The 13,507-nt window shown below is 38.7% G+C and overlaps 1 protein-coding gene across 1 annotated transcript; it reads right to left on the reverse strand.

Annotated features, from left to right (window-relative positions):
- Window positions 1–846: 846 nt before the first annotated feature.
- gnrhr4 (gonadotropin releasing hormone receptor 4) lies at window positions 847–9,882 on the reverse strand. Its single transcript, XM_068602546.1, has 3 exons — window positions 9,367–9,882; window positions 1,592–1,796; window positions 847–1,494 (listed from the first exon to the last, which is right to left on the reverse strand). Exons 1-3 carry the CDS (start codon window positions 9,880–9,882, stop codon window positions 1,031–1,033), a joined length of 1,185 nt encoding a protein of 394 aa, XP_068458647.1. The 3' UTR covers window positions 847–1,030.
- Between the last annotated feature and the right edge of the window lie 3,625 nt (window positions 9,883–13,507).

Here is a 13,507-nt window from a genome sequence, read left to right on the forward strand (position 1 = left end):
TTGAATCAACATTTTAGTCACAGAAAGCAACACAATGTACAATATAATACCCGACTAACAATAACACTAATATAACAAATGGCACTCCAGTGTGAATTTGTACAACACAGTACATACATGATTGATCAATTTTTTCACTTTCACATTAGCAACGTGCTGCTAAGGTACATTTAATACATAGGACTGTATATGATAACATTTAGTTAAAAGGCCATCACGGTCAATAACAATCATGTTTGTAATGAAACAAAATCACAGCCTTTTATATTGCACGGACAGCATTGCACAATGATAAGTCATGATAAGCAGAGGACCTTGTTTACACAAAAGACTCCAACAAGTAATACAAATGTAAAAATAACAACAACAAAAAGGTTTTTACCACCGTTTATGATCAACTAATAATCCTTAATAAATCAAATGAACGCATTGTTGTTCATGAGGCTGTTTGTGTGGTTTGTGAAAATGTCTTGAAATCCACCCTGTATAAGTCGTGTTTGTTTGAGGTGCAACAGCGTGTGTATGTTTGTGCGTGCATGCGTGCGTGTGTGTGTGTGTGTGTGTGTGTGTGTGTTCGTGCGTGTGTAAATCCATTTTTTTTTTCAAACCGTCTGTTGTGGTGCTCGAACAAATGGATTCAAGTTAAGTAAACTTGTGGTAACTCCAAGCAGATTTGAACATTCCCACACAAGTTTTAAGTTTCCTCACAATTAAAAAGTATGCGAGACATTCTGTGTGAGGTACAGCATCACCCTCAGCCAATCTTGATGATTATTGTGAACGCTGCATGCATCACTCTGCAGCGTTTTGTCAAAATCTAATCAGTGGCGTCCAAGACGCGTGAGTAACTAATCAGGGCAGAGCTATAACACTCCATCGATTTCATCAGAGAAACACAAATGAAAAGATTTGTCTGGCAAATGAACAATGAGTTTTTTTCATCATTGAACTATAGTTATCACCTGTCAAAGCGCTGATCAACACATTTTAGAGAGCGAAAAATATTTTTTTATTGAAATTGTTTAAACCATTACATCTTGCTCACTGGGAGGATTGGCCTTGAGCCACTTTTTGTGCTGTTGCTTTCGTTCCCGTCCTCTATGTCTGTATTGTTGCCACTTGACGCAATCTGCTTATGATTTGAAAGGTGAGTCATGTGCACAAGGCAGGTGTTGTTTTCTAATTCAGGCCGTACATTGGATGTCTGGCAGCATCTCTTAAGACCCTTGTGAAGATGAACAGTGAACAGACCATAAGTGATGGGGTCCAAGCAGGCGTTGAAGAGACCAAAGATAAACAGCATATGTGTCAGTGAATGAGAGACCGTTTCCTCCATTTTTTCAGGAAATAACCAATACCACAGGCCGAGCAGGTAGTACGGGGTCCAGCAGACGATGAATGACGTCACAATGACAATACTCATCTTAAGAGTCCTCATCCGAGCTTTTGGGATGTTGTTGTGGGAGCGGCGGAGGTGAACATCTCTTGACAGCACTGGAAGAGGAGAAAATAACATATTTGTCACGCACAACTCATTGAGTCAAAGCAAACATATTTTGACTGCAGATTTTGATGAAACTGTGAGACGTACAGTTACCCCGGGCCATGCGGCTGGATATCTCGATGAGAATTCGTGTGTAGCAGACGATCATGATAAACAGAGGCAGGAGGAAGAGACACACAAAGGTGAACATGTTGTAGAGCGTCTCCTGCCAGCGCTGGATGAAACTGCCATGAGTGGTGCACTGGGTGAAGTTCTCCGGGACTGTGATGGTCACATTGTGAAATATAATCATCTGCATTAAAGACAAGAAGAGTGTTTTGCTAGTTATAACTCTAAATAGGTCGTAAGGACAGAATGAATGGTCGGAGGAGATAAGAGGCTTGAAAAACACAACTGCCAACAACCTCCATAAGCTTCATCAAAATAAAATAATTAAAATTAATATGTATCGTATACAGCTGCACAGTCATGGTGATGGTATCAGCCTGTGTCTGTAAAGGACGGACATACCTTCACACACAACATTTATATCTGATTATGTGCTGCCTCACTTCTAATCAGTCATCTCCAATATGGACACATTTAATTGTTTCTTGTGGTTATTTCTATCAGCATGTTCCTCGATGCCCTGTGGTTATCATAAACCCATAATCAGTATAATACAGTCGCAAACATCAGGTGGGGTTTTATTTTAAAGTGTTAATTAAATAATATTTTAACATTAGAGGGCGTTGGAAATGACATCATCAATACTCATGATGTTTCAAAATGGAAAGCACAGAATGTCAAATTTGACTGTGCTATGAGGAAGCTTGTGGGTGGAGCGGGTGGTCAGGGTTGGTGGTTTGATCCCTGGATCCTATGTCTATATGTCAAAGCATCCTTAAGTAAGACAGTAAACCCTAAATGCTATCGACAGCCTGGTCAGCACTTTGCATACTTGCTCCACCATCATTCATTTGTTCATTTGGGTGAATGTAATATGAATGCAGATCATTTACCCCTAACTCTGTAGCTGATTCAGAGTTAAATATAAAACTAGTCCTTTTTAAAAATTGAAGTGGAATAGAGTGTCAGGTGAGTCATAGAGTGTCATAGTGATTTGGATTATAAATGTGTCCATTACAGCTTAATATGTCCATGACATTTTAAAAATGATGGTTGTGTAATAGACTTATGAAGGTGCTAAGAGCAGTAAAACGATCAACACTTAACATATTTCATTGGAAACAAAAAAAAAAAAGCCTTTAGCTGGGTGCATCTGAGACAAAAAAAAGAATAACTCCATATCTTTTTAGAAAGATGTTCCCTCAAGACATCTTGGCTGCTGAAACACTATATTTACTGTGGCGTACGCACACCTCAATCCTCTGTTAAAGGACAGGCCTGTAATTGCAATTCTTGTGGATAATTGAAGCAACCCCAGAGGAAAAAACGCTTACATTCATTTGATGGCCAATTGTGTTTTTATAACAACATTGTTAAAAACACAACAGAACATTGTTTTGCCTCCAATGTTCATTACATGAGTTTCTGTGTTTCTCTGTTCAGGAAAACACAAAACGTCAAACAAAATAATTTAATCTGTGAACACAAAAACAACATCTTGAGCAGAATATTTTTTATATGTTTAAAAATGTATACTATTTGTGGCAGTGTCTAATTGTCAGAACAATTTTGTGACTTTATTTCATACAAATATATATGATCACATTTAAACGAAGAGCAGACTCCACTGAGATACAAATCTCCTTGCAGCCTCTCAGCTGAGAAAATCGAAAATATCATATTGCTTCTGGCTATTTATTTTCATCAAGACATTTAGGGCAGTTTGTTTGACACCCTCAAAAATCAAATTGAAGATGGATGCACTCAAAAAGATGAGCTGCACAACAGCTGAGCCACTGCCACGCAGGAACAGTACATGTGCCAAATATTAGTCTACTTTTGAACGACCACAATATACTTAGTTTTTTAGAATTTGGCTTGTTTTGTGAGGAAGTCAGACAGTATGCTTTCCAGTTCATTAACATTATTTCTTTCTTTCAAAATAAAATAAAATACATTCATCTGTTTCTTAATGATAACAGAAATGCCTCTGTCTCAGTAGTTGTTGTTGAAACCTGTGAGTAACCTGCTGGATGATGTCTTTCACGTCTTCGATCCCACTGTCTCTTACTGTCAATCAGTAAAATCATCATCATCGCGTTTGGCCAAGCTACGCTCCAACTCACATACCCTGAGTTGTCATTCTAGTGAAGAAGAACAATACCAAATACGTCATGCTGAATGTTTCTACCCAAGAGACGAAGAAATGCTTCATAAATATTGAAAAAAAAACACTGATGTGCTTTAGTTGTCGGAACAGTTACTGAGTGCTCTACTGCAAACTAATACAGATACAAGCATTAGCTCACTGCAATGCCATATTAAGCCTTTCTCGAAAATACTTCTTTTGAATCAGAGTGACTCATAGACCTTACTAAATATCGAAGTCACTCACTCCTGGCACCTTACATCTTCCAGAGGTTTATTGCCCCCTGTAATCAGATGACAGGCAGCTGACGATTACCGAATTATTTACAGCACATCCCTTTCCACAATGTGACACATACGTCAAAAGTGACGAGGATATAATTAAGAAAAAAGCTCTCGTTAGCGAGATTGAAGTGACTGCCACATTCATTTGAACCCAAAAGAAGCATTTCAGATTTCAACAAAATTAAGTTTGACAAATTATGAGATTGAATGCATACAACCAGAGTTGTAGAGCATTGTAAAAACACTTATAAACGCAATGGGCTGGAAGTTGTCATACAATACACTTCATATCATACTGCCAAAACACAAATGTAAACTCGCCAAGTTGTCTGGTCGCGTAGCCGCGGCTGAGTAGCAGCGTGGTACAGCAGTGTGTGCACACCAGTTGTCAACTGTGAGTCCAACACACTGTCCGAAAATACACTACTACACTATACGAAACACACGATTCAAAAAAATAAAAGTGTGCAAACTGTTTCTCCCACTAAATCTCTAGCTGCTGAGGAGCATCTGGGGGTGAAGGATAAGAGTCGGTTCGGAGTGGTGAGTGAGTAGCAAACAGACAGTCAATGCCTGAATAAAACAGGCATTAAAATGTGTTTGGAAAAAGTGTAAGTTAGAGCAACCTCGAGAGGTCCTTGAGCAATACTGGCCAACAAAAACAATATGCAGTTTGCTGCAGCCGAATGCTAAATCAGTGGACAAACATATAGTGCACCCTTACTTATGGACTCAAACTCACACAGTCACACACACACAGCTGAACACATAACCTCACCTCAAGCTTACGTGTGCTGGAGATAACGCATTTAATCTTTACCCACAAAATCCTTGAACAAACTTCTCCACAATCTAAAAAATAACTAAGCATTTTCTCTCCTGATATAAAAACATTTCACAATATTAACATTGAAGTGTGTGCAACAACAGAACCGGATCTCGTTCAGTTTTCTCATTTGTTTCAAGCTGCCTCTCCGAGGTAGAATGTCTTGGACATAATATTCGAAGCTTGAGGGTCTTCGTGGTGTCATATCACAGGGGGGTGTTCCTGAAGAAGCACCGTTTCATCCAAGCTCCTACTGACAATTGAGACTCATAATGGAGGTGGCTTATAAATAAAGCTTCCAATTGATTTTATTACTTTTTTTCTAAAAACTCAACCGTCTGCTGAAGGAGAAAGCCACCTGTATAACAATCTTGGATTGTTGTAATCATGTACAAATAGTTATGCATCATCATTTGGGGAATTACAGCGTTATAAATTTGTAATTAGAGAATTAATCCTGTGACATTTACGGTTGCGACAATAGCCGATATGCGACAAAATGAGAGTCAGTATATCTAATATTCTGACTGCAGCAGTTGCAGTGTTACATCTGCTGGTAATACAGATGATTAAATATCAGCTGGGCAACCCTAAGATCGATTGCAGACATCTGGATGACTTTTTTTTTGCCGTGAGATATTGGCTGTGTTGCGTGTGAGCGTGTGAAAAGATGAAAAAGCGTGTGTCACACGGAGAAACCGTGAGAGTTAGTAGCTGTGAGTGTTATCTGTGTCAACTTCCTGTTTGTCATCACAGTTCTGTCCAGAATTAATGATTAATGATTGGGGATGGTTGCTACCTGTTGAAGATGAGGTATGGACCGGAAAATCCAGTTTGAAGACATTGCGCAGTGTTTATACTGTTTATACTACACACGCATTAATGTTCTCTCAGTCTAAATCGTGTAAAGGGATGAAGTAACAAATTGATCAGCTGCTTTTCTGGATAATGATGCACTCTGCTGCAAAACTGAGCCTGAATCAACTTATTTTGCTGATGTATTTTTAGTTTTAATTTTTGGTGCTGCGCTCAGCCCAGAGTCATGATGTCTATGTAATATTTGCTTGTGTTCGCTGTAACCAAAAGCAACAAAGCATTTCAAGTTCCTTAACTTTGAAGAAGGCATTAACATATGTTCTGGACACTTTGGGACGCTGTAAACACAACACATGACGAGGTTGATCAGGTGAACTTGTCATCAAGCAGTTGCTTATTACACATCCAAAATAGAAGCACTACCATTTATTTGGAGTCTTGTGTGAGGATTGTAAATCAAAAAAAAGCCTCTCTTTCAGCACTGGTCAAAACCAACTCCTAAGAAAAGTCTTTGGTTCTTTGGCTGCTTAAAGCTCAACTAAGTTCACTGTGTCTTTCTGCTGTTTGGTGTTGGCGTGTTTAGTGCACACCAAAGGCGGCCGTCAGGGCCTTCTACTGTCTGTGCACGCGCCCCGTGTGAACTCTCCGTAAACGCACATTACTCACAGCGTCTCCTTTCTTTTTTTTTCTTGTTAATAAAACAACACTAATAATGGCCACTTTAAACATCTTAAGTATAGTTAATGTGCCATAACCCCAATGTTCCATTGATCTCAAGCATACTGTAGTTGCCAAATGAAGATTTTGTAGAAAACATGTATTTTAAAATGTTGTCATTGCCCATAAAAAGGGGTCTGTTTTTTCTTTTAAAGCAGCACATTCTGAACACCATCATGGAGCAAATAATTAGCAGTAGAGAAGTCCAGCTTTCAAATGGTACAGTCTTTTTTTTCACTTAAATTACTAGAGCTACGATACCTATTATTGCTGTAATTCAGCTGATTAAGTTGATGAATCGTGAATTACTGAGGTTCTTGTTGTCGTCCTTTTGCCAATAACATAGAAGTTGTGAGTAGAAGTCTTCTTTGTGTGTCCATCAAAAGCTGTGAGTTTCCTTTTGTTCTGATTGATGTCTGATGATAGCCTTTGGGCACACATTTCAGATTTCGAGGACATGTTCCCATTTAGATTTTCAAAGGCTCAAAAATAAACAGCGAAAAAGGTTTTTGAAATAACTCTTTGCCCTCAGAAAAACCTTTGCAAAAGCTTCTAAGCAGGGAGGGATTTCTCAGAGCTCTTTGGTTCTTGGAAGTTTCTCGCCATGAGAGAGGGCAGGTTCACGAAGAGCGCCATGTCATGAAATAGTGGCACTTATGAGAATACTCTGTAGACAATCAGTCAATCACAGCGTGAGGCTTGAAACTACTGTGGCAACTATTGGCACAATAAATCTGTCGTACAGTCAGTGAAGTTGATTTTTGCCACTGCTGATTACATTGATTATCACGGTGCACAATTTGAGGGAAAGAAATTACAGTTATATAACTTGTGGAAAGATAGGACACCTTATATGTGCAGAGAAAAAAAACGTCACTGAGAAAAGGCTTTAGAGGCAGAGCAGCAGGAGCATCAAAGACTGAACTGTGTATTCCTTCCTGAATCTATAAGAAAGGGACACCTGTGCCAATTGACGTTCTCTTGTCACCCATCTTCTAGGCATTTCTTTTGTACATTTTCAGGAGCTAAACCCAGACTGTGTCAGATGAAGCTTAAAAAAGTCTCAATAAGGCCATATGAAATGTAGGTTAGCTGTGGTGTCATGAAATCTGCAACAATACGTGTTACTGTTCAACAGTAATACTGATGCCAAACATGTGTTCGTGATGGAATTTTGATATGATTAGATGTAGTTATTGTGTCTACAGCACAAAAGGAATTGATGCCTTCAATGTATGATCTGAATTGGTAATTAAAACAAATAAGAAAAATGAGGTTTAAACAAATCTGTTGATTTGTCAGTTTGTTCTATCTTAGTTTTGCATTAAAACATGAAAAGAGGCCTGGGAGTCTTCAAAAATGCCTCAGCCTACATTTGCATTTCAAAAAAAGAGTGCAGGAATGAAATGAATATGAATTAGAAGAACAACATTCACAAATCTATCAATGAAATAAATATGTTTCAAGGGCAGTTTCTCCTTATTTTCTATTCATGAATGTGATGCCAACTGATTTGACATGAAGACTGGATTCAGAAAGTGTAATCCCACTATCCCACTAGGCTTGTTAGTGCTTTACTGTGTACAATGCTCTCAGTTGTATAATAATAATAATAATAATAATAATAATAATAATAATAATAATAATAATAATAATAATAGTGATTTAACAAATTACTTTGTGTGCATCAGAATGTACAGTAAGTACATAACACCATAATGCCCCTCACTAATACATAGTAATGTTATACAGGTATAAACATATGCACATATGTGCATATGTTTACTTGTGTATACACCCATAGTGTATGTACATATACACACATATATTTATACACACATGTACACAGTACACATACACATACTGTATACATATATTTATATATATATATATATATATATATATATATATATATATATATATATATATATATATATATATATATATATGTGTGTGTGTGTGTGTGTATGTATGTATATGAATATATATGTATACTTAAAAAACACAAAATGTAATTTATCTCTTCTAGAATTTTAAAAGAAAAGAAAAAAAGAGAACATGATCTCTGTGTCCTTAATGTTGCTGCGGCCCTGTCCCAAAATAATCACAAATTATAATCACTGAGTGCATGTGAGAGGTTGAGTTGCCAGATCTTCACTTCATTTGCTCCAGTGTGTTCCAGTCACACGCGGTTGAGGAAATAAAAGGTGATGTCCCACCTGAGGAGGTATTGATAAGAATTCATGATACTTGAAACCCTCCTGAGAGCCTGTCAGGACAATAATCCCTTCAAAGCATAATGATCCCTTCAAAGCGTGCCACACCATAATATATCCAACTGTATTCAAGCAAGCTGTTGCTTCATTTGTGTTCAGCACCAATTCAAGGACTGTTGAATTGGAATGTGTGATACGTTGTTCAACAGAAAGTGACCAGTATATGTGCTGGACAAAATCATATCCAGATTCATCTTAAGTATTGTGAAGCATTCCACGCCTTAACAATAAAACGTAATTGAATGAGCACATGTAGAACCAAAGTGCATCTGTTTTTCTGTACAAAGTATGATTATTTTAATAGATTAAAATGTAGAGCATTTACTGCAGATACATATTTATAAATACGTAAACTATATTACCTTTTTTTGTTGTTGCCCTGATTACCTCAATGGTGTTTCATCATGTGTCCTGCAGACCTAACTTATCCTTCATGTCTCTTTTTAGCTCAAATAAAAAACATAAACAAGATGGATTCACAGAGGAAAGCACACAGTCAGTGTTCTGTGTGTGTTTTTAAAGAAGGTTTCCTTCAGCTTCAAGTAGGACGGGAGAGGTGTACAACCAGCAGACATGGCAAGGATCCTCATGAGTGCAATATAATTGTATAGGGAGAGAGTGCGTGTGCGTGTGTAGAGGGAAGTATTGGATGAGTGGCAGAGCAAACTGAAAGTGTGTTCTCCTACCTGAGGGAGTGAGAGGATTACACTCATCGTCCAAGCCACAGTCAACATGATCTTGCTTTTCCTTTTGGCCTCACTGATGCCCAGAGGATTGAGAATGGCAGACTGCCTATCCAAGCTAATGACCACAGTTACAAACGCGCAGGAGTACATCGCCACCAGTTTCATGAACATCAGCAGCCTGCAGGCGACATCTCCCGCCTGCCACTGCACCGTGATGTTCCACACCGCGTCCACGGGCATCACGATGAAAGTCACCAGCAGGTCCGCCACGGTCAGGTTCATGATGAGGATCCTGACGTGCGACTTGCGCTTGCCGCCGTTGCCGGCAGCATACAGCACGACCAAGTTGCACACAGCTGAAACCGCGCACAGGCTGAAGGTGATAATGACTCTGACTTTCGCCGCGGTGGAGAAAGTGGGCAACTGGAGCGCGTCTCCATCTGCGCTCCTGTTGCAGACTGAGGCGGCTCCCTGGCAGCTGCCATTCACTGTCTGATCCGTCAGCTGGTGGAACATAGTAGACTGGGGGAAGGCACAAATAAAAGGCTTCTCCTAGGCGCTGCCTGTCTTCTCCATCTGTACCCCGCACTGGAACTTCAACAGTGTAACTGAGAAAAGAGAGCATGTATTGGTCCATTTAGCTGGAACCTGGTTTATATGCTGCAAGGTGCAGGGGCTGTTCGTTAGAGGCACCGGTAATATGGCTATATATTGTTTAAACAGTTATGTAGGAAAGTCGCATGCAGCTTTACGCACAGCAAAAGGCCACCATGTTATTTAGCTTTTATTGAGAATCATGCAAAGTAATTACACAAACAGTAACAGTCGTGGTGCCAATCATAAATGAATACAGAATAGGAGTTATCAGAAAAATACATAACTAAAGACCTCAGTAGAGGAAAAAAAGACACCATAACTTAAGCGCTATTTGGTGAAACTCCTCTTTTTTATTTTCTCACGGTTCCACATCCATCGCTCCTCTAATTAAAGGTAAGCATGGTCTACTTGCCTCGTTATTGTCCCGAAGAGGGAGACCAAGAGAAGAGAGGAATTCTGAATTCAGACAATTTTTTGAGTCAGATAAAAAAAAAATAGCGTACCTGCAATTAGGAGGAGTGGAGCTGAGAAGGAGTGCTGAGGGGATCTCACTGTGATACTGCAGTCACTGCAGCTGTTGCTTCAAGCTTTCACTCTTCCGCTCTGACGCACATTTTGGCACCAGGGAACAAATGAGGAAAGTGTAAGGACTGCGAGTGAACCATTTGTAGCTCAATGATTAGTTTATTGATAATTGACAAATCATTAATAGTTATAATTATTTAAAAAAGTTCCCTCATAATTACTGACGAATGATTAGTGGATAATTATCATTGTGTTAGAAAACTGATTGGGAGATCTTACAATAATTAATCATTATGCAATTATTAGTTTATGACTATCAATCATATTGACCACTCTTAATGTGTGATGAACTCTGAGTTGCATGAAACTATCAACTCATTAATTAATCAAACAGTTACTGTTGTCATGCCCTTCAAGTATACTAGTAATAGCAATACTTCGTTATCTTTAGAATTAGTTTCTTTGAAAGGGATCAGATTAGAAACACTCTTAATAAGTAATACATCATATTCAGTCCACATATATTTAATATTCACATCACATGGCTTAGTGGTACCAGGTCTGTCCTTTATTCAGGATTGGTGGATTGATCTCTGGCTACGCTCGTCCATATCAGACACATTCTTTCAGTATGTCTTGGTACACATGATATTCAGGTGTACAACACTCAGAAAGAACAACAAACATCAAATGGTGGTCACTCTGAGAAAAAAGAGAAAACAAAAGAGAGGAAATAAGGATAGTAATAATGAAAATAGTGGATAAACAAATACAAATAATAATTCAAATAAAATAATTAATTTCAAATGGATGAAGAACCAATAATAGTCCACTCCCGAGTGTAGTATATGTGCTATGCTTTTTTTTTTTAAAGAGGATTGTGTATTGTGTGTGTGTGTGTGTGTGTGTGTGTGTGTGTGTGTGTGTGTGTGTGTGTGTGTGTGTGTGTGTGTGTGAAAAAGCACAGAGCTGAGTGATTGGGGATAGATGTCCTCATTGGATATGAGCTGGCTACTCCGTGGCTCTGCATTAAATTTGTATTGAATAGGAAATTAATGATTGGATAATTTTATTGATGTGTGTGTATGTGTGTGCGTGCGTGTGTGTGTGTGTGTGTGTGTGTGTGTGTGTGTGTGTGTGTGTGTGTGTGTGTGTGTGTATGGATAGAGTAGCGAGAGCAGTTCTACCAGAGGGCTAAGCAACATATAATCACCTATTGTAATAATATTGCTGCAACACGACTACATCGTTTACTAAATATAGGCTTCTGGAGCCTTAATGAATATTTTCTCCATTTGATAAATGTTCCCTACTTTTTGGTTTTTATATGTCGTATGTTGAGGGATCCGGTTTCAACCATCTGATGGTTATACCCTTCAATGCTATAAATAATATGTTGAGGACATATTCTTTTTGGCCCTCCCATTCAGGCTTTCAGGTATCAATCCCAATCATGCTACTGTTGGATCTTGTTGGATGTCTTGTTGGAATATATCTTTGAGGGCATCAAAGGCTTCCCTCAAGTATGTATTTAACTTAGGGCATAGCCAGAATGTGTGTGTAATTGGCAGCGCTTTCGCAATTCCGCCAACACAAGTGGAAGTGTGCTCGGCCCATCTCGGCTACTATTTCTGGAGTTGTAAAGAATCTGGTGATTACTTTCCATTTAAATTCCCTCCAGGTGTTTGAGTTTGTAGCTCGGTGCGCCTCTGTGCATCCTCCCAGGTATTCTGTGGTATGGTCATGTTCATTTCAGCTTCCCATCTCTGCTTTATCTGTTGGGAATTATATAAATTCATAGATAGAAATATGTTATGTAGTTTACCCCATCTATATTTCTATTAAAAACCTTATAGAGTCGTACGTTTCACGAGCTTCCCCCACTCTTTGTGAGTTGTTAGAAAAGTTCTCAGTTGTAGGTGTTTGAAAAAAAATCTGTTTTGGGGAGATCAAAATCTTTTTTCAGCTGCTCGAATGTCTCGAGGTTGTCCTCATTAAATAGCTGGTGCATGTGAACTAGTCCCATGTCCGACCACTTTCTAAAGCTTGTGTCGAGATCGTTAATTGTGAAGGTCATAGATCCAATGCTTGTTAATAATGACATACATTTCGGAAGCCCAAGCTGTCTGTATTTTGTTCCAGATTTTAAGAGTAATCTTTGTCTAATCTGTCACTTTTTTATTGGTTTATCTAAAAAAGGCAATATTGGGAAGCGCTTGGGCATACATTTTTCTCAATATTAAGCAAGCGAGTGTATGTGCTATTCTGAATCCACACTATCAGAGGTTTCATTTGTGCAGCCCAGAAGTAATATTTTAAGTATCGATGTGTCCTTGGAAGTCCTTCCAAGACATTTAACCCCAAACAGCGGTGGAAGCGGTGTGTGAATTGTTAGATAGTCCTGGGCCTCGTTCCTCGTACCTGGCTTACTGAGTTAGCCGGATCATTTTCAGGATAAGATTATATAAGTCAGACTTTTCGGTTCCACAAAGCATGTTTGGCGAAATCACCAGAGCAACACATCACAAAAACTTAAACCTGCTCCAGTGCAGGCTAACTTAAGGTACAATACATTGCTATGGCACGTATTGTATCAACTCATCATTCTGAATAATGTTTTTATGCTTAGTTTTTACTTGCTCGCATGTCCTCTTCATGGCTGGGTTGCGATTACATGAGGGGTGAAGCATTCATAATTATATGTTATTAGTACACCAATATTGTAGAAAATGATTAAGGTGGACTCATGATAAGAATAGAGAGAATCTCTTTTCCCTGCTTCCATTGATAAAATTTCTGATTATGTAATACATACATACACACACACACACACACACACACACACACACTGATCCACCCATACACAGATGTACACACACATATTCAAACTCCTAGTTCGGTACACATATATCAACCGTGTCTCCTAAAAATGACATTCCCCCAGAACTAAAACGCAGTCTCAATTACGTTGGACTGTAAACATATATTCTGATTACGTTTGTGTTTGACGTATTACAAA

Source organism: Clinocottus analis, unplaced genomic scaffold (genome assembly GCF_023055335.1).
Source record: "Clinocottus analis isolate CAN_PGR_092001 unplaced genomic scaffold, fCliAna1.0.p SCAF_6, whole genome shotgun sequence".
NCBI lineage: Eukaryota > Metazoa > Chordata > Actinopteri > Perciformes > Cottidae > Clinocottus > Clinocottus analis.